General features: G+C 41.0%; 1 protein-coding gene across 11 annotated transcripts in view; it reads right to left on the bottom strand.

Annotated features, from left to right (window-relative positions):
• The window catches only part of UNC79 (unc-79 subunit of NALCN channel complex), a 172,596-nt gene that overhangs the window by 89,066 nt on the left and 61,154 nt on the right, over window positions 1–22,376 (bottom strand). For 7 of the 11 annotated variants that reach the window (XM_072986600.2, XM_072986602.2, XM_072986604.2 and 4 more), the window contains 9 exons: window positions 20,620–20,702; window positions 20,124–20,272; window positions 17,957–18,114; window positions 16,750–16,931; window positions 15,382–15,583; window positions 11,857–12,036; window positions 9,417–9,482; window positions 5,349–5,638; window positions 262–444 (listed from right to left, as the gene is read on the bottom strand). In XM_072986600.2, the coding sequence (XP_072842701.2) occupies window positions 262–444; window positions 5,349–5,638; window positions 9,417–9,482; window positions 11,857–12,036; window positions 15,382–15,583; window positions 16,750–16,931; window positions 17,957–18,114; window positions 20,124–20,272; window positions 20,620–20,702 (1,493 nt within the window). The remainder of the gene's footprint in view (window positions 1–261; window positions 445–5,348; window positions 5,639–9,416; window positions 9,483–11,856; window positions 12,037–15,381; window positions 15,584–16,749; window positions 16,932–17,956; window positions 18,115–20,123; window positions 20,273–20,619; window positions 20,703–22,376) is intronic. The other 4 variants (XM_078383741.1, XM_078383743.1, XM_078383740.1 and 1 more) reach the window with 3 other exon arrangements.

Genomic DNA, 22,376 nt, shown 5'->3' with positions numbered 1-22,376 from the left:
AAGTTGGTTTGGCCCCCAAACACAGTTCAGATTTTTCATGTGGCCCCCTATAGAAATTAATTGCCCACCCCTGGCATAAAGTCAGAAGACAGAACAAAATTTTTAAAAATTGAGCCTTTCAGAACCTGAGGGAAACTATTTCTAAACTAAAAGATATCACCAAAGTTTTTGACTATTTCTTTTAAAAAAATCACCACATTTCCCAGGACTAACAATCATTGCTCTGGGGAAGATTCACATCAGCAGTGCAGGAGCACTTACCTTATACAGGATGACAAGTAGTGCCTTCAGCCACATCTGGCGAATATGAGGCTTAAGAGACCAGAGGGAACAGCGGGGTGGTTGCTGGAAATAATGTCTGAGCTGGGGGCATGAGCAGTACTTCAGCACCTGAGCCACTAAAGGGAGGAGGTGTTTCCCCAAGTTAATATTATAGTCCATCACCTACAAATAACACCGAATTAGAATTTAGAACATTAGAATTTAGAAAATTCAGCAACATTAATCCCTGTAAAATAAGTTATTCAAGAAACAGGCTACAGTAGATTAAAATTGCTAGATTAATCAACTAAAGGTGAGGGCAAGCCTGTGAAATTTATTGGAAAGATGGTGCCACTGAACAAAGTCTAAGCCAGTTCTGAATAGGCATATGTAAAATTTGGTTGCATGTTTACCGATCTTTAGGAGCTAATTTTAATCAGAAGTGCCAAGCACAAAGATTGGGTTCTTGGGATCATCTGGAAAGAGCTGTTTTTCTTTGACACTGGCATGGGGGGCAGAACAGGAACCATTTTTCATGACACTGTCACTTTGATACTTGTCATTTCTAACTTTCCTCCAGGCAAATATTTCCAGAGTTTATTGCCCAGCTTGCCAAGAGACAAAATATGAATCAGTACTCGCCATGATCAGCAAGACTCTGGGACTACAGCTATCGACCAATGTGTCAATAAAATGGATATCTTAATTAAAAATGCCACTTAGGAGAACATGCTAACCTCAGAGCATGTTCTCCTAAGTGGCATTTTTAATTACAAAAGACCATAAATATGCATGGCATACAGCACACTTTACAGCAGTGGTTCCCAGCCTTGGGTAACCCAGGTGTTCTTAGACTGCAGTTCCAAGAAACCCCAGCCAGCACAGCTGGTAGGGAAGGCTTCTGGAAGCTGCAGTCCAAGAACACCTGAACTACCCAAGGTTGGAAACCACTGATTTACAGGATTAAACTTTTAAGGAAGTTCCATCCAAAGATGATGAGGACCGACAAGAAGTAAGGAGAAGGAGAGGAACAATCCATGAACACATTATGAGACGTTGCCATTCAAGCCATGACTTTGCAGGACCAGAGGAGCGAGCTCTATTCAAGCTGCCACAGAAAGGGGCTTTACATGGAGTGAGAAGCACACAGCTAAAAGCAGATGCATGAATGGTTCCTTTTTAAAAAAGTTTGCATACTTCTGGAGTAATGTTCAAAGGGGGAACCAGTGAAACCTGAGAGTTTCAAATGTAAGACTTAACACACAGGTCCCATTCAGAGTTTGGCATATGTGGTACATGAAAGGGGGGTGTATAAAAAGGTGATCAGACCGATATCTCTGGCTATGAATGGCATGGCACCCATGTCCTAAGATTTCAAGGGGAAATATGTGCCTTTTGGTGAAAATAAAAAAACAAAAAAACAGTATTATAATTTTTCTTTTAGTTGGGAAAAGGAGAAAACCAATTACAGTGGTGCCTCGCATAACGTTTGCTTCGTTTAACGTTTTTTTCGCTTAACGTTTATTTTTTCAGAGTCAGACTGTGCTTCGTATAACGTTTTTCCCTATGGGCGATTTTCACATAGCGATTTTGAGACCATGCTTCGCTTAACGTTTTTTGTTTTAGGTCCCCTGCTTCACTTAACGATTTTCATTTTTTCAATTACAAAAGTGTCTTAACATGTTGAAAAATGGTTTTAAATGCTTGGAATCGTTAGTGCACCTTCTAAAATGTGTGCATACTTAATTTGGCGTTGATCTGACTTTTCGTTAATTTTTTGTGAATTTTTTTCTCCCCCATAGGAAACAATGGAGCTGTTAGATTTTGACAGCTGTCAAAAGTTGGGGGGAAAAAATTCACCATAAATTAACGAAAAGTCAGATCAAAGCCAAATTAACTTTTGCATCCATTTTAGAGGGTGCAGAAGCTAATCCAAGCATTTAAAACCATTTTTGACCCTTTTATGACACACTTAAATTTGCAAAAATTGACTTCGCAAAGCCATTGAAATGTATTGAGTCGGCTTCAATACATTCCAATGGAGGAAACATTGTATCGTTTAACGATGTTTCCTATGGGTTTTTTCGCTTAAGGACGGCAATCCGTGCCTATTGGAACGGATTAACCGGTTTCCAATGCATTCCTATGGGAAATGGTGTTTCGCATAAAGTTTTTTTCGCATAAGGTTTTTTTTTTGAACCAATTAAAAACGTTATGCGAGGCACCACTGTATACCTACTGCTTTCTTAGCACATAACATAATCGCTGCTCCGTTGTTCAGTGCACAGTTATCTGTCTACTACATTTCTTATATCTTTCTTTATGTCTTAATTACGCTGTATTTAATGCAAAAGGTTGCAGATCAAAACAATGTTTTCCCTACATTTACAAATCTTTTTATTTTGTTTGGCTGCCACATTTCAAATGTCAGACATATTAATTGGGAGAGAGAAGATTGAAGCAGGGTATGTTTTCTCCTTTCCAAAAAGGGGCATGAGTTAAAAACTGGGGGGGGGGGGGGGTTGGGACCTCAAGCTCCAAGAACAGCTGAAAACCAGACAAGAGCTATACAGTACCTCATTCTGATGAACTGTATCAATTGGGTGTTTTCAGATTAGTTTTGTCTGTGCAAATGACACACAATGTGTCTCGTTTTTTTTTCTTGTTATGTCTTGCATTTCGTACGAAAAATTCTTGTCTCCCAAAAGTAGGAAATCAATCTTTGGGAGCATGTTTTGCTCAGCATTCCTTGTAAATATGGGGAAAAAAATCACTTCATTTTGCTGCATGAGTGGTAATTACAGGGCCTGCGGTAGTATATGGTGCGAGGACATGCCTGTGGGTATTTCCCTTACTGCTGGCACCTTTCCTCTTTCCCCAATTCTTCCTTATTTTTCATTGTAAGGTTTATTTATTTATTTATTTGGCTTTTATCCCGCCCATTTAGATTCAAACTAATCTACTCTGGGCGGCTTACAGTCTGTGCAATATAACCCTAACCCAATATAAAACAAGGGTTAAAACAGGCAATATTTCCAGATGGAGGCAAGGCAATGAGTGTGATGGGTATAGGTAGGTAGGTAGGTAGGTAGGTAGGTAGGTAGGTAGGTAGGTAGGTAGGTAGGTAGGTAGGTAGGTAGGTAGGTAGGTAGGTAGGTAGGTAGGTAGGTAGGTAGGTAAAAAGCTGAAAATCTGAAATATGCATCAGTGGTAACTAAGTTGCTAAGAGATGCAAAAAGATCAGGGCGGGATGCCTGAAAACTAGAAGGCCAATGAAGCATTTTGCCTGACTACCCATATAAATGGATGTGGACACCACACAAACCATGTCTGGTTTCCCCTCTGACTGCAAAGGACTGACTGCATATGTAGGGCAACATCAACACCTGGCACCCTTGGGCAGGGTCAGGGCCTAGCCCCTGCAGGTTCCACTGTAACGTTTTTCCAGGCCAGCTTCTAGAACATTTCTCAGTGCCCTCCAGGAAACAGGAAGTACCTGGATCTATTTAATTTCCCACAATTCCCTTGACCTCCTGTTACTCTGGGACCATTCGAGGGTGGTTAGGCTTCCCTGCCCTGTGTTGTCGTCCAAGCCACCATGGTCAGGGAAGCCTGCCATAGCCCACTGACAGAGGCATGGGCTGTGACATTATTTGCCTTAAAGTCTCCCCATCTGCATTTATTCTTTTTCAAAATTCCTTATAGTTCATATGATGTGGTTGCTAACATAAATATAACCTTACTGGTTTAGGTACCAGGCCACACTCTCATTCAACTAAGCTTGTTGAAGACCTCCCTCTGGTGGACAAGCATCAAAATGATATTTGATTTGCTTACTGTACAGTACCTCACCTCTTTCTTAGAAGTTATATCAAGACTAGACCTTTCAAAAGCAGCAACAATATCCAAATATTGAAAGATTTCATTCTAGAAATCACATTTTTCAGATCTTGAGTCTGTAAGACCTGATTGGGGCTGCTAAAGACCGCTGGAGACCACCCATTCGTAGATCACCATATGTTGGAAGCAACCTGACAGTACAGTGGTACTTCGCTAGATGATTACCCCGCAAAACGACGAATCAGCAGGACGATGACTTTTTGCGATCGCTATAGCGATTCGCAAAATGGTTTTTCCTATGGGGGATTTCGCTGGACGATTATTTGGTCCATGCTTCGCAGACCGTTTTTTGCAAGACGGCGATTTTTACAGCTGATCGGCGCTTCCGTTTTCCGCAAGACAGTGATTTTACAGCTGATCGGCGTTTCCGTATGGGCGATTTTCGCTGGACAACAACGGTTTTTCCCCATTGAAACACATTAAATGGATTTCAATGCATTCCAATGGGGAAACGCTTTTCGCAAGATGATGTTTTCACAAGACAGTGATTTCAATGGAATGGATTAACATCGTCTTGCGGGGCACCACTGTACATAGTAGCAACCACCACCACTTAAAAGTTAAACCGAATTTTAATGAGCTGAGGGAGGTGCCCTATGAAAAAGCATTGTGCTCTTCAAATTAGCAAAGAGTGGCAGTTCAGAAAAACTAACCTTTTTCTTTTTTGCATGACCTTTTGCTGACAGAACTACTTCTTCAGATGCACTGAATGAAGTGGGTTGCAGTTCCCAAAAGGATAGGTAAAAGAAAATGTGTTAGTTTAAGGCAGTAGGAAAAGAGCATGACCAAATGTGAGATGACTCCCTAAAGGAACCCACAGATTTGGGTTTATAAGAGCTGAGCAGGGCAGTTGAGGGCAGGACACTCTGGAGACTGCTCATCCATAGGGTTGCCATGAGTTGAAGATGACTTGACAGCACATAACAATAACAGCAAATGTATTTCTAAAGTGCCACAAGATTCTTTATTGGTTCTGTTGCAACCAACTAATAGGCCTACTCTATTTTGTTTTATATCAGTACTTCCCAAACAGATGGGAGATCATACAGGTTTTTTAGTGCTTTTCAGATGGAAAAAGACTACCGTGAACCAGTAAATCTGCTTGTGGCCAGAAACCTCACATGAAACAATTACAGTCCAGTCAGCCAGGCCATGTATCAAAGAGAAAGTGCATAAAACTGACTTACCTGGGCAATCCCTGCAATAAAAGCATTAAAGCATGTCGAAACACGCATTTTCTGAGGTGCAATCATGAAGCATCCTTCCTGTTGGTCATAACCCAGCAAGACGTATAAGTGCCGCTTCACAGTATTGAAAGCTTTGGCACTGCTGATGTCCGACTCAGCACTGCTCTCATCCTTTGCCATAAATTTCATCAACACAGTAATGAGTTGGTGGACAGTCTGATGATCAATGCCAGCATCTTCTGGAAGAAGGTCCTTTATTGTGTTATCATTCTCTGGAGATGGCTGCCCTGCTAGAGAAGAAAAGAGCCATTTATAAGTCCTAGATGACTAGCGTGACCATTGAGAGTCAAGGTCTCTGAAAGCAAGCTCAACATATCAATAAAATCATGATGTTGGGAAGAATTTCAAAGGTCATTGTGGCGTCCACCCTCATGCCCCTTTTGCTTGCCCTTCAAGCTTCTGAGCACACAAAGGCAAACACTCTCTTATTTTACACTTGCTGCCACCAGATGAACTCTAAATCACCATTACTTCAGAAGTTCAGGTCCACACTTCAAGTTCTTTTAAATAAAACTTTGGTTTATTGATTACATAGATTGTTTCATGAATATCCTCAGAATTTCCCCAAACTACACACTCTATTACACTGTCTGGCTTTTCTCTCCTGCCTGACTCTTACATTTCTCTTACTGACTCTATCTGACCTAATCTGACTTCTGACTCCGCCTCTTATAGCATCTCTCTTGGCTCTGCCTCTCAGCAATATGAATATTCATTAACCATTACATAATACAACAAGAACCATAGATCTAATAAATGGAGCATGCTACAGTCATATAATCCAGTGGTATACAGCCTTTCACATCTTATGTCCCATTAACTGCTCTGTCAAATAACCCAATGCACACTGTGATGGATTCACAGGTCACATCTGAAAACTAACTGAGAGCCACAACAACAACCATAAAAAGTTAAACAGAATAATAATCAGCAGACTCAAGCTCTAGCTACACACTTTTCTTTCTATCTCCATATCACGGTTTGGGGAAGTTACTTTTGCTCTATAACTCTCAGAATGTTCCCAGTCAGCATGGTGTAGCCTTCTTGCCCATTCGGCTCTACATAGGGCACACCCCAAAGAATTATACTTCCCATGGAGACCTAGGCCTCGCATGAAGCACTGGGCCATTTCCTTTTATACAGGAAGTAAGCCTGAAACAACCTGAAACATAGGACCTGTTCCAGGTGAGTGAAATATAGGTATCTGTAGAGACGAGTTCCCAAAATTCTCCCTAGGGAATGGCACCCCCTTAACTCTAATATCCTCCTCTTATCTTCTCTGTTCCAGCTAAACTGTTCCTTCAGCCTGTCCTCACAGCACTGAATCCACACCCATCATCCCATCTTTGTTACTGTCCTCTCAGCAGCTTCCAGTTCATCTCACTGCTTACAGTTCTGTTAGGCTCTATATCCCAATAGTGTTATATAGAGATTACCATACACACACAGGGGTGCTGTTAAGGTTAGCTACTAGCATGGCATATCTCCACCTATCTCTCACTATGTGGCTTAGTTTTTCTCTATTAAGGCCTAAGCACTTTCTGATGTTCCTCATCTAAGAAATCTGTCCTCTATCTCTTCCACATTCACCTTCGATCTTGCCTTGAATGATGTACTTTAGTGTGCTGATATTTGTCATTTTTTACGGGAATTATGTTAAAACCTGGAATTCAACTAATGTTTGTGTAAAGTGGTGCAACTTGTTGTGGCTAACAGTGCCTAATCTAATACCCGGCTGCATCTCATTTGTATAACTGGGCATGTGACCAGGCATGCAACTGAGAAGTGTCCAATATTTTGTGAATGAGCTGCAGCAAGTTAAGAAAACCTTATACAAACCCAGGTAGGATTCCAGCCAATGCGATATTCTTGATCAAAATGAACACATTGGCTTAGTTCCTAAAATCATTTGATTATCTTTTCAGAAAGAATGTTTCCCTTTATTTTCCTCTGTTCTTGATAATAACCATTTCCTTCATAAAAAAAAGTTTCTAGAAAGATGGGATGGGGGCTCTTGAAAAATGCTGAGGCATAGAGGAGCTGCTAAGAAAGAAACTGAAAACTTACCTTGCATAAACATCTTTAAGGTAATGGATCCTGGGATCTAACTCAATTTGGACCAATCTCGCTCCCTCCCTCCCTCCCAGCACATACCACCTAATTCAAGACTCTCTCCTCTCCCAACCCTTTAGACTGACTTTTCAGAAGCTTCAGATGGCTGCAGGGGGAAGGAGGAGAAGGAGCCTTTCCTTTGATTAACTTCCATAAATTAATCATATCTTAGATTATGACTTAGCATCCAAGACATTATACACAATGCTTTGTAACAGTCCAGAGTCCCCTCTTTGTCGGAAATACACTTTTTTTTCTCCAGTAAAACCAAATCTGCCTCTTACTTTCAAGAAAAGGGATTAGAGCTGACAAGGGCAGGATGAAAGCCTGAATGTCAGCAACGATTATAACGCTACTATGTTAAGGGTAAACATTAATTAAACTATTTGCTACATAATTAAAAAGAAGCCTTCAGGGGTTTTTTCTGATTATCTCAAAAGAGTAGCAGGACCATGAATTTTAGTTACTGCTAAGGACTGATCTGATATACACAGTGATCGTTCTGACAGGTCTTTGATCCAAAATCAATTGCCTAATAGTAAGAATGATAGCATGGAAAAGTTGCTTATCCTCACATCTCTGTTGAAGTCTGTTCTCTGTGTGTGAGTTCTTCAGAAATTTGGCAGGCTATTTGTAACCTTTCCTAGTGGTCTCTAAACTGCATTCCTCTTGCAGCAGCAGTGAAGAATGGCAATTTTGGTGCTAGAGATTATTTATTGATTTTCTGTTTATACTCATATACTACTTTTCTTCCAGTGAGCTCAGCACCGTCTCCTCCTCCCTGCCATTTTATCCTTGCAACAACTTTGTGAGGAGAGTCAGGATAAAAGGAAAGGATTAGCCCAAGTGAGTTTCATGACTCAGAGTTGAGTGACAACCAAGATCTCCTAAACCAGTGCTCTAAACCAGGGATGGACAAATTCAGCACATAGGGTCCATGTTTGGTTGGATCCTAGCACCTTATCACAAGACTCTCTCTCTCTCTCTCTCTCTCTCTCTCTCTCTCTCTCTCTCTGGTTCAATACCCTTGTGCCCTCTGTGGAAGTGGTGGGCAATAGTGTCCTCTGTGAAGTGGAGATGTGAAACCAAGGGAAATTCACCCTGGATGGCAAAGAATCCTTATATTGCCCTGCCCTGGTGCCGCCAATATCACATCCCAACACGTTTGGGAAATCAAAACAGAGAAGGATAAGGAGAAAGCCAAGAAAAAGTCAGTCTACGATGTGCTGCTGAATGTGTTAAAGCAACATAATCACCACCCTCACTGCAAAATTATTTCCATAATGTGTTAGTCTAGGAGCTGTTTGTCTGTCACTAATGAGAAATGATATAAACATATCTAAATCACTTGTACCTTACAGCTTGGAATGTGTTTTGGTATTGCTTATGTTTTGAAGTATGGTATTTGTCTGGTCCTTTTTAGTATTTATATACTCACTGTTAGCTTTAAATACTGTCTTTTAATGATGTAAGCCACCTTGGGCCCTTTTTAAGGAGAAAGGTGGGATAAAAGTATTTTAAACCAACCAATCAATCAGATTCTGCCCCATCACTGGCACTAGTCCTGGAACTTCACAGCTGAAAGAGGAACTATGGATAATTGAGTCCCGCCCTTGTCAAGGAGGCAGAGTGGGGAATCGAACTTCCAACCTCTTGGTCTGCAGCCATACACCACTATCTGGGTCCCATCCTGCCAGTAAGTCTCACCTTCTTAACTGGGGGAATCTCCCAGTTATCTTACATCACTAAATTTGCAGGTAATCTCCATGCTACATATTCATGTTTGGGGAGACCAAGCCAAATCTTCTTCTCATACTTGGCTATCTGAATATTAGCTGACGCATCCCCCTCAGAACTGAAGTCAGCTCTCTACCTGTATGCCAAGGTAGCATTTACCTTGTGTTTGTTCTGGTGTCCCACCCAGAGCTGGAGCTGACTGTTCATGTCTCGTCAGCCTTGCTGCTAGAAGGAAGGAAGGAAGGAAGGAAGGAAGGAAGGAAGGAAGGAAGGAAGGAAGGAAGGAAGAGTCTCATTAGTATTGCAGTGAAGACAGCCTATGATATTCTTAGTAGTTGGAGCTTAGCTGCAGTTTATGCTTTGAATGCAGGAAGTGCCACTTTCTATCCTTGGAAACTCTCTAGGAAAAGATGTGGAAAAAATGCATGCTTGAATCCCTAGAGCAACCCCCCCCCAAAGAAAGAGGGGGAGTATGGAACTGAACTAATGCAACTAAAAAAAGAAACTCTGTACAATCAATAATACAGCCTATAGTAACATATACTGTATATGCCAAACTCTAATAGCAAGTGAAAAAGCTAACAGAGCTATATATTTTTAACTCTCAACATGCAATGCACATAAACCATATATATGCACACTATACAGTGTCAATCAATATCGCCAGTCCGCTATATATATGTGTGTAACATATCAATGTAACAATATCACAATTCAAATATTCAATTCTTCCGTCAGTGAAGAGGTCCAGGTGAAAAATTCCATAATATGTAAGATCAGTAATGTCCATGAGTAACTTCTGACATGATAAAGACTGGACGATCTTACATATTATGCAGTTTTTCACCTGGAAATCCTTGTTGATAGAAGACACATTCAAATCCCTAGAGGGCTAATGCCAGTTAACCTTTTCTATCTTGGTGTTTTTCAGATTTGTTGAACCTTTCCTAGATCAGTGCCTTAGAAAGGTCTGTGGTACATTTCAAATGAACTAAACTATGCATGCATTTTTAAAATGTGCAGGGCTAAAAGGTGTATAATTTTTTAAAAAATGGACAAATGCATTGTGTCAAGATGCTTACATCAGGGAAACACAGACATACATCTGCATATTACAGAAAATGCATACGGAAAATAAGTGTGGATTTCCCCACATGATGAAAAAAAATCTGCAGGTGGCAGATACTGAAGATATGGATAAAATCCTACTACCACTTGTAAGTCAGTTTGTGAGCCAAGTCATGGAACCAGACCTAGTCCAGGACTGATCAGCAAAATGCTCCTGCAGAAGCTTATAAATAGGACAAGAAAGTAACAACAGTTTACTCCTGTTTGTAACTGTCAACTGGAAGTCCTACGGCACCCCTGTTTTTCAAAGGCAGTATCCACCAGCACATGCAATGCTGGATTATTGTTATTAACATATTCGTTTAATTTATTCTGAAGCCAAAGAACACTAAACAGTTCTATACATGGCCTACATCCAGTGTTGCACTGGTGTAAATGGACAGAACTGTCTTCCCTTCCCCCTGCAGCCCTTAGCATTGCCTCAAAACTGATTCTGGGATGCTTCCCAAGCAGGATTTGAGGGGGCATAGAAGGCTTCAGAGAAGAAGGGAGATTGCCTTCTTAGAAATACTGCTGAGAGAAGCAACTGAACCAGGGAACACTATTCTCTTAATTATAACCATTTTATGTGGTTCAGTCAAGTATTTATTTACTATATGAACTTCCTTGGTAATCATGAAAGAGAACAAAAACAGCAATCTCAGATCTGCAAATTCTACTAATGCAGCCAAAACACCAGCATTGTCACTCTAGAGCAGTGGTTCCCAACGATGGGTCCCCAAATGTTCTTGGACTAAAACTCCCAGAAGCCTTCACCACTAGATGTGCTAGTTGGAAACCACTACTCTAGAGCATGGGTCTTCAAACTTTTCAGAGTGAAGGCCACAACATATATGTTCCAGATTTTCGAGGGCCGAAGGAAGAAATGTGTGTGCTCGTACGCACGCGCGCACACATGCACTTCCACCTGCATGCGCATGCACGCAAGGCCGGATAAAAAAGCAAGGAGGGCTGGATGTGGCCTGTGGTCGTAGTTTGGAGACCTCTGCTCTAGAGGAATCTATAGGGGGCTTGGAAGAATTCCATGCTTTCCAGAAGCTACTAGAAAAATTACTAACTTTCCAGGAGTTAGTAGTTACTTTCCAGAAGGCATGCCGGTATTCACAGAATCTGAGCATTGGCTTACTAGGGTGGGCAAAGAAAATGGAATGGAGTCTCCTGAAAGAGGACCAACATTTGAGCCAGCCACCCATCAACAAGAGTTGCTCCACAATACAAGCTTTTTTTCCCCAGGTCCTACTTTTAAAATATCAACAATAAACCAAAATATATGCTACAACATATGTATTTAGTTCACTGTCCCACAGGTTTTCAGAAATCTTTTGGGAACATACTGTAGAGGGTTGATCTGTAAACAGAACAAGCATTTAGAACTTTAATTCCTCTTTTGCTGTTGTTTGTCAGATTCTCAACCTGGAAGGAATGTTGCAGCAAAGTCAAAAGGAAGGAAAAATGAAAATAAATACTCAACGGATTTTGGTGGTCAGGGTTTCTGGGAGAGAAAGTGCCCTCTTGGATTCCACTGGGCCTTTGACGCTGTCCCTCAATGAGCGCACACTCTTCTGCCGGTTCCGAGCAAAGCGGGCCCTCTTGATCTTCCACATTGCCGTATCGCTTAAGTTGGCAACGTTTGTCCGGACAGCTGTGATTGCTTTTTAAACAAGATTAAAGACATCAGTTTTTCTCGAAGGCTTTCCCAGCCAGAATCTGATGGTTGTTGTAGGTTTTTCGGGCTGTTTGCCCGTGTTCCGAAGGTTTTTCTTCCTAACATTTCGCCAGTCTCTGTGGCCAGCATCTTCAGAGGACAGGAGTTACAACTCTTACACAGGCAGAGTTCTAATTCCTGTCCTCTGAAGATGCCAGCCACAGAGATTGGTGAAACATGAGGAAGAAAAACCTTTGGAACATGGGCAAACAGCCCGAAAAACCTACAACAACCATCAGATCAGTTTTTATCGTATGGCTGTGTTTCAGACTGTGTGTATGTCACAAGCAAGTGAAAGCCACACCTACTTATGCAACACATTGTGATACTTTTACAACCAGATCCTCTCATGCACATTTAATTACACAATCTTTTTTCAAATGATCTATTATATTGTTTCAACAGATAAACATTAACAATAACAATAATGAGCGTGCGTCATCCATCAGCATGACAAACAATTTAAGCTGCTAGAGCAGCCCTATTATTATTTATTATTATTATTTATTTGATTTATACCCCGCCTATCTGGTCCGAGAGGACCACTCTAGGCGGCTAACAGCCATAAAATAATACAAAACAATGCAAGTAAACAATTCTAAATGATAAAACCACTACATTAGACAAAACAATAAGAAAGAAAAGAGAGGGGTCAAGAGGTGTATGATGGAAAGGCCTGCCGAAACATCCATGTCTTTAATTGCTTCGTAAAGATACCCAGCGAGGGAGACCCGCGTATTCAGAAGCTGTGAACCTGATTTCATCATCCTCGATCTAGGAATAAGCCACAGATGTTCTCTCCCCATCCCTCTTGTCTTGTGCATCAGATCTACTCAGTTTTCTTACATCAGTTCCCCATGAGATCCTGGTTTTTTATCCAGGTTTGAAGTCAGTCCTTAAGCCCATAATTTCCTGTTTTAGGCTACTTGACAAACTATACTTTTTACAGTGCTTGGAATGAACAGAGTAAAAATTACAAAGCTATTTGTGATGTGTTGCTTTTTGGGGGCGATGCCAGTGGCTCCAGAGTCTCCCAGTAATAACTTCATAGGCTCCCAGTTGTAAGGATAATCAGCAGCAGCCTTTATTTCCCCAGACGAACACAAAGGAACAGAAATGGATGCTTTAACTCCCTCCACGAACTTCTCGGGAATTAGGTTTCCTGCACTAATTCTCCAGGGAATTCAAAAGGGGCCCCTGTTAATGGCACAAGTGGCCTTGAGAGCCCTGAAAGTCCCAGAGAGCACAACTAGTAAAACAGGAAGGGAAGATGAATCCTAGCCCTAGTCTGAGTCCTTTCACTGATGATCAGTAGAGGTGGGCAGATGGCACTGGGGTCCATTCCTTTGTTCCTGTAGGAGCTCCTCTTGCACCTTCGCTGCCAGCACCACAACTGAATTAGAGTAGATGCTTCTGCTCCTATTGGTTGGCACAACACCAAGGTCATGAAGGTGGCACAAAGGGCTCCAGCACTTCTGCTACAGGGGCCGCTTATCTGTGGCCCCTTCCTTTGCCCAACTGGAAGGACTCAGGAACCTCTGCTTGGGGTTTCTCCTCCCACTTGCTTTCCACCTCTCCCAAGGATCAGAAATGGGGGTTCTGAGCCTCAGTCAATGGCCTTCCCCACCAGGTTTCTTCCAAGGTCACCACATCTCCCTCTGATCTTCTTGAGGAAGCCCTCAAGTCCACCTATTTCTCCTCCTTTATTCCGGCCCCTGTAGCCTTCTCCTCCCTCTGCAGTGCCTCTCATCAGTTGGTTTCTTCATGGGCAGCTGTCATCTTTCTCCTCTAGCAGCCAGGGGCTCAGAAGCCAAGGTCTCTCCCAGGCTATCCTGGGGCAGCAGGGCAAGGAGAGACAGATCACCCAGGGTGCCAGAGGTAGCTCCTTCCCAGGGAGTAACAGAGGTACTGCAACAGTGTTTTTGCAGAATGGCATGATTCACAACATTTTGTGAATACGGAAAAAAAAATAGTTTTGTGACTAACAACATTTTCTCATGCAGCCTAACATGCTGCTTTGGGAGAGGTGCCAGAATGGAGAATTTTTTAAAATTTTTATGGGGGGATTTTTGGAAGTAAAAAGTAACGTACCGTGTTTCCCTGAAAATAAGACAGGGTCTTACACTAATTTTTGTTCTAAAAACACATTAGGGCTTATTTTCAGGGGATGTTTTATTTTTTTTTCATGTACAACAATCTACATTTATTCAAATATAGTCATGTCATCTTCTGGTTGTTACACAATGCTGCACAATGGTGGAGGGCAGGGTTTCACTTAACTGGGGCTTATTTTGGGGGTAGGGCTTATATTACGAGCATCTTGAAAAATTATACTAGGGCTTATTTTCAGGTTAGGTCTTATTTTCAGAGAAACAGGGTATTAGCTACATGATAGTCTGTTTAAAAACAAACAATAGTGTTTTTCTTAAAGAGCATTGAATTCCTTTATTTAACCAATATTTCAAGCTCTTGGTTTAAGATGCTAAGAGAGCTAAACTGAAGTTAGAGGGTGATATGGAGGAGATCACGAAGGTTCATGTGGATAGGTAAAGGTAAAGGTTCCCCTTGACAATTTTTGTCCAGTCGTGTCCGACTCTAGGGGGCTAAATCCAGTTTTAGTCTAATGAGAACAGAGCCACTGAAGCCAATGGGACTTAATTTAGTGTTGACTAACAAGTCTCAATGATTTCAATGGGTTCAGGTGGGTGGTATTGGATTTAGTTCATGGTTTATTTCCTCAGCCTGGGCTAATTGAAATCATAGCTTATTAGGTCATGGAATTTACAACTGAAACTGACCAGCTTCTCCATTCAACTGATTTTTATTTTGTGTGTGTGTTTTAATAGTATAAGGAGTGGCAAACATCTGGTCCCCTGGATATTACCCCATCATTCTTAACCACTGGCAATGTAGATTGGAGTTGTGTCCAATAATATATGAAAGATGAGACGTTCCTTATTTCTGGAGTATGTTCTTTGAGGCAATCAATGTAATCTTATCTATGTAGCTCCAACAAGAATTAAGCTAACATACTGACACCACCAGCTAGTTGAATGGCAATGACTGGAGTTACTCCCCTCCAACGAAGCACAAATGTTCTCCTCTCAAACATAGAGTTTTGTACTTTGATTTCAAACACGTGTTCATAACATGCAGTGTATGGGCAATGTGTCCCCCCCATCCACTTGTGTGGATCCTCTGGATTCTGTCAGGCTCTAACCCTGGTTTGGAACATTTAACATAAGCAATATCCACATGTGAAAACACAACGTGCTACAGAACAATGCTTACTAGTTGGGAAAGGAAATTCCTTGTTGCAGTCCAGGTGAAGCTGTGCTTCAAGAGACAGAGTCTCAAATCGATTCACAAAGAATTCCCAGCTCAAAGCTGGAATGTCTTGCTTGAGAAAATGAAGCAGCAAGAGCTTGCTAAGGATTGTAGGTCTGTCCTTGACAACTGTATCAAACTGGAAATCAAGGCAAAGGCATAAACCCTAGGATTGAAGAGAACAAAAAGTGAAGCTCATAGAAAAGTAAAGTGGGAAGTCAAAGTAAACAACATGACAACGTAAAGAAGATGATGTTGGAATGGACTTAATATATATCTAGGCTGACGGCCGGATTCCAAAAGATCTCCTGTATGGAGAATTAGTGCAGGCAGAGGGAGACCACAGCTGTGATACAAGGATATCTGCAAGCGAGACCTGAAGGCCTTAGGAATGGACCTCAACGGATAGGAAACCTTGACATCTGAGCGTTCAGCCTGGAGGCAGGTGGTGCAGCATGGCCTCTCCCAACTTGAAGAGACCCGTGTCCAGCAGGCTGAGGCAAAGAGGCAGTCCCGAAACCAGCAAAATCAGGGAGTTGGACAGGGGACAGATTGTATTTGTCTTCAGTGTCGAAGGAATTGTCACTCTCAAATTGGCCTTCTCAGCCACACTAGAGGTTGTTCCAGGACCTCTATTCAGAGCACATTGCCATAGTCTCTCGAGACTGAAGGATGCCTACTAGGTATTCATTAACTTCTCACAAAGACTGAACAGAAGACTTTGTGAAGCCTACAAGGATGACATGATTATGACAACATCTTCCTATTCATCTTCCTCAGCAGCTAATATTGAGAGATACACTGTCTCTGATACCAGAGACCATATACAGACTTCATTATTAGCTGCTCATAGCTGATATCTTTCATGAGTCTGAGTAAGCTTAAACTAAATCAATCACCACACACTAGCAAATTCCAGAATTCTTTGATGTGCTGTGTAGTAAAAGCAGTAGTTTTGCCTGCCGTGAATATCTCACTATTTAAATCTATTGAATGACCCCAGCTTCTAAAATTATGAAGGATAAAAAATGCTCCATATTACTCTCTCGATACACACCCTGTCATATCCCTCTTTATTTGACTTTCTTCTAATTTGAAAAGCCCATAAACTGAAACCATTCATTTTAGCAAAAATATTTCTAGACCTTCAATCAGTTTACTTATGCATACTTTTATTACTGACTAATAAAGAGGATTATCTTTCTTACTAGCACCATGGGTTCTGAAAAGTAAACCCCATCTTCACCATCTCCAGATCCACTAAGAAAGCCATCTCATTGTCATAGTAGTTATAGGAACCTACCCACATTTCCTTCTGAATCATTTACACACCTGCAAAGCTGGCCTCTTTATGGTATCCAATAAGAGCCCTGCTCTTGTGGCAACAGCTGGATTCACATCCTCCACGGCTGTCAGAAAGCAGCAAAAGGCATGTGCCAAGGAGTATTTCAGCAAGTGGTTTTTGGTCACAGAATGAATGTCCAGGAATCTGCACAGCACAGCTACTTTCTCAACTGCAGATGGTGACAAAATCCCAAAAGAAAGGGGAGATGTTCAAATTAAGACGCTGACACATTATCTTGCTTTGTAAAAGGTAATGGAAGTAGCCAATTCAAGAAGATCTATATTTTTATTGTCCCATCTTTTGAAGAAAGGTAAAATGGACTAAAGTTTGATATGAGTAGATTTCCATTGAGGCAACAGACCTCTTCTTTGCTATCTTATTTTGTTCATCTCCATCCTTAGGACTAGAAAGTACCTCAGCTATTCAAAGCAGATGTGGAAGGCACATAGGATGCTGAAGTTAGGTGGAAGAATCCATTCTACCAGTGGTGCCCCTATCTGCTGGCATATGCTTACTGCTGGATATTATGCTGAGGTAAGATTTTTGATGCCATAACAAGCCTATGCTCATTTTCCCAAGCACTTCCATTTTATAGCTGTCCTGATGTCAGTTCATATATAGTAGCTTGTTCTGGCAACTTCATCTTTTCTTTTAATGCTGTTAATATTTATGAACTGTGGATAAGTGAATCAGCAGATACTGATCCCATAAGAGGGCCCTACTGTATCAGAAAAATAAGTGACACAGCCAGCAACCTGGAACTGAAAAGGTAAAATCCTGAATTTCTGGAACCAATTTACACAGCAAAGAAAACAGCTGGGTTTTAAGAAAGACAAATTTTCCAGCACTTGCTTAATATTTTCTAATCATGTAAATCATATGAACGGCAGGCCACTATCTTAGGGAGCCTGGGTACTTTGCTCTATCCTCCAACCTCTTGCTGCCTCCATCCATGATCAGCAGTCTGAGAGAAGTGCCCCACTGTCTACCAGCAAAGCCCACCCCACCTCCTCCAGGATACACTGCTTCCAAGTCTACTGGAGGGGGAAGGGCGCTGAACTGTGGGTCAGCTGTTTGGCTAGGAAATGAACCACACTGAACTGCCAGTTCATGCCCTTCTCTGTTAGGAGCCATTCCCTCTCAATAGAAGCCCTTAAAAGACATGTATGTAGCAAATATGCTACACTGCCATACCTGCTTCAAATCTGACCTTCCAGTCTTTGCTATTGAAGTTGCTATTGATGATTGTCCAGAAAATATCAGCTCCATGTGGAAGCGACAGAGCATGAAGAAGAAGGGGTACTGCCAGTGAAGAAAGCTGGGAGAACTCAGACTTCACAACTCTCCATAAACTGAGAGGTGGGTAAAGGGGATGCACAAGGAGGGAAAGAACAAATTAAATCCATTTACATGAACCAGGTTTATCAGATTTCACAAATGGCTTTTCAAATGAGGCATATTGTTTACCACATTGATTCACCACAGGGATTCCTCGCTCTGGTTTCACAATGGGCAGAATAAGCAGGTGGGAGGGTTTCTGGGAAGGTCCTTGTGAGAAGAGAGGAACCTCATTTAGACTCTCTGTGGGCCAGATTCTGCCAACTGCAAGCCAAATTAGACCTGAAGGTCAAAGGCTGCACTCTTCTGCTTCACTGGGAATGTAACAAAATTGGATAATTCAGGATATTCTGCCTCTTCTCTAATAATAATACATGCCATCAAGTTAATTTTGACTTATGGTGAGCCTTTCCAGGATTATTCACACATGGTTTATCTTGCCCTTCTTTGGGGACATCCAGGGACTGTGCACCTTCTCCTTTCCTCTCCAAATCTGAAGTAGAAGAAACCATAAAACTAGGTGCCCTACACCATCACCAATGCCTCTCTAGTTTGCAGGCAAGGGTTCCAGGCTTAAAGAGCACAGTGTTTTTCCAGAACTGTGCTCCGTGGATCAAATGATACTGTCTTCCTTGGAACAGGCGGGTTGTAAGTCCAGGTCTTGAGGGCACCCTCTGCAAAACAACTCCTACAGTAGCCCCAGAAGGCTAATGTAGCAATAGCAGTATTCAGGGATGGACTGCCTGGTCCTTTGATGATCCTGACCTATTGTTATTATGGGAAGTTTAAATGGTAACTCTTAAGGGCCAGCAACTTAATGCAGAAGCTCACAGAAAAAGGCAACTGTGCTGGGGTAGCTCCTTTTGATCTTAAGGTGACCATTCTTGTAACTCAGCAACAAAATAACAGTAACTCAAAGTAAATATACAGTGGTGCCTCGCATTACGACGTTAATTCGGTCCAGCGAAATCGTTGTAGAACGAAAATGCTGTAAAGCGAAATTTAAAAGCCCATAGAAATGCACTGAAACCCGTTTAATGTGTTCCGATGGGCTGGAAACTTACCGTCCAGCGAAGATCCTCCATAGGGTGGCCATTTCCGCTGCCTGTGCAGCAAGGAATCCGTCCCAGAAAACAGCGGGGGGGATTTTGTTTAACCGATGGCCATTTTGAAACTGCTGATCAGCTGTCCGAAAATCATTTTGCGAAGAATTGGTTCCTGAAGCAGGGAACTGATCATCGCAAAGCGAAATTCCGCCATAGCAAACATTGTAAAGCGATTGCAAAAGCGATCACAAAAAGTTTGTCATAATGAGGTTCCGTCGTCAAACGGAGCAATTGTAAAGCAAGGCACCACTGTATATTACACTGTTATAGCAGTCTGATAACATTTTACCTGTCATGGCTCCATCCTACCCTGTTTAGCAAGGTATATAGAATTCTCAGCTAGGAAAGTATACAGGAAAATTCTAAGCCCCTCACCATACTATGATCCTAGATTCTGACAAAAAGAGATATCAAACCACTGTAACTGTGTAGTGTTCATATGCAAACAATAACAACAATTGCATTCTCGAAGGCTTTCATGGCTGGGATCTGATGGTTTTTGTAGTTTTTTCAGGCTGTTTGGCCATGTTCTAAAGGTTTTTCTTCCTAACGTTTGAAGATGCCAGCCACAGAGACTAGCGAAATGTTAGGAAGAAAAATCTCCAGAACACGGCCAAACAGCCTGAAAAAACTACAACAACCATAGTAACAACTAATACTTCAGAAATACTTAATACATTTGATGAAATTGACTGTAGTCCCCAAAAATTTGTTCCATAATCAATGTACTGTATTAGTCTTCAACAGGACTAAACCCAATATATTTTGCTGGCTGAGGTAAGGAACAAAATGGCGTGCCTCTTCTCATCCCTTGTACAAAAGCCAAATGGACTTGAGACAAATCTTTCTTCAGCATCTTCTAACATACCTGAAGGGATCAGGATAGTTTAGAAAGAAGAGACAGGGCAAATGCATACCTGGCAATTAGCATATGATCCTGAATGTGAGCTAAAAATTGAGGATGATCTTTTCTTGCAATGTATAAGCATTCCCCGTGAAGACAGAGAATCTTCAAGCAGTTCAGCATATTAAACAGAATATCTGGCTCTTCAAATCGTGCCATTTCCTGTGCCAAATTTACAAAGAAACAAACATACCATGCAATTAATCTTTCACTCCAAACTGAAGTAATCAGCTAACAACACTTCACAGTACACTGTTTAAACATACTGAAAGTAACAGAAATAGCAAGAGAGAAACTGAAGGGAATTTAAGTTTCACAGATGTTATTCTTTTTGCCTCTCCCTCCCTTTTATTGCTCCACTGAAAAAGCAACAAAAAAGGGGATCTAAATACGCCCCACGCTTGGTCAGTCCCTAAAAACATAATTCAGAAGCAGTACCTTATAAAGGATCTGCTGAACAACATAGTCAAGGACATAAAAATCATTTTCTAAAAAAAGGTAAACTTTACCTGCAATATTGTATAGATGAGTTTCAGTGTCACCGGGAGCTGCTGGTAGCAGAATTTTCTCTCAGTGTCATTTTTTATGGCAGCTAGAATGTGACAGTTAAAAAAAAATATCAGAAGCGTTTTCATTAACTAGATTGATACAGTACCGTAGAGGTGGGTCGAGACTCCCCCATCACCACCCCAAACCATGTCGCGCTCCTGAAACTCTAAATCCAATTCTCAGAAATTACAAAAAAGGAGGCTCTTTTTCTTCCTCTGGTGAATTTAAAGCTCAGGTAATTGAAATTAACTGTAGGCTTAAAACACATGAGGGGAGTGGAATGAGTCAGCTTTGCCCCTCACACAACTCAGAGGATAAGTGGGGCCTTTTTAGTTTTGAAGGTCTAAGAAACAAGGGGGTAGATGGGGGGCAGTTGTGGTTATCTGAATTCTAAGGAGACATATGCTACTCCATGACATCTAGAAGTTGAATATCTGTGCTATGCACCCATGCCGTGGTTTCCAGTTTTGTTTTGTTTTGTTTTAAAAATTGGGTGAATTCAGACAGCTGTGTGGCCCCTGTGATTATCAAAACAATAACTTAAAAATGTACACTCAGGGCTTAGAAAAATATTTTTTCAAAACTTGGAACCATTCAGGCACATGAAGGTTTACATCTTTCCTTGCATTAGTTTCTTCATTATGCGTCAATGGAAGGTGACAAAGCTGACAAAAATCAAATACCTCATATGGGAGATCAATTTGTCATGTACATCAGATATATAGACCATTACAATGAAATTCAGTATTTGTTCATGAACTACCATTTACTACTATGTCAATCTACCACTAGACATACCCTCAGACAAAGCAGGGAGTCAGATGAAATGTTCCAGACTTAAGCACAGGCCACCTGCATGGGCTGATGTTTTAATTTAAGATATCACAGAAGTAAAGACGCCTACTGTGGTAAAATACTCTTATTAACCCAACCCAAAAGGCACAGAAGGGTATAACTGCAAAACATGTAATAATTACAGTAGCTCTGTAGCGGACAAAAAAGTTCTACAGAGAACCATTAAAATTGCCCAGAATATCATCGGGCTCCAGCTACCAACCCTGGATGACATCTTCACATCCTGCTGTCTAAGGAAATCACACAGCATCCTGAGAGACTCTTCCCATCCTGCTTATAACTTTTTTGAACTGTTACCATCTGGCAGAAGATATAGAACAATTAAGACTCGGACCACACGTTTTCTCAATAGTTTTTATCCCAGAGCTATAATTGCAATTAATAATGAGCTTAAAGACCACCAGTAGTGAATAATTAGTTGGACTGTGTTACTTGGCCTGCGGTGTAGATGTTTGTATTGTAGAAGTTTGTATTTTTAGTGGGGGACTTTTAGTGGGTGGGGAGTGTTTGGGAAATTTTATGTGTGTGCATGTGTCTGGTCTCTGGATGTCTGTGAATTTCGTTGTATGTGTATATACTTACAATGACAATATATTATTATTATTATTATTATTATTATTATTATTATTATTATTATTATTATTATTATTATTATTATTATTATTATTGCTATTGCTATTGCTATTGCTATTGCTATTGTTATTGTTGTTATTGTTGTTATTGTTATTGTTATTGTTAGTTATTATTATTATTATTATTATTATTATTATTATTATTATTATTATTATTATTATTATTATTATTATTATTAATAACAATAACAATAACAATAACAATAACAACAACAACAACAACAACAACA

Source organism: Pogona vitticeps, chromosome 1, assembly GCF_051106095.1.
Source record: "Pogona vitticeps strain Pit_001003342236 chromosome 1, PviZW2.1, whole genome shotgun sequence".
NCBI classification, from domain to species: Eukaryota; Metazoa; Chordata; class Lepidosauria; order Squamata; family Agamidae; genus Pogona; species Pogona vitticeps.
The sequence above is the reverse complement of the archived record's forward strand: the minus strand, read 5'-3'. Positions and strand labels throughout refer to the sequence as shown.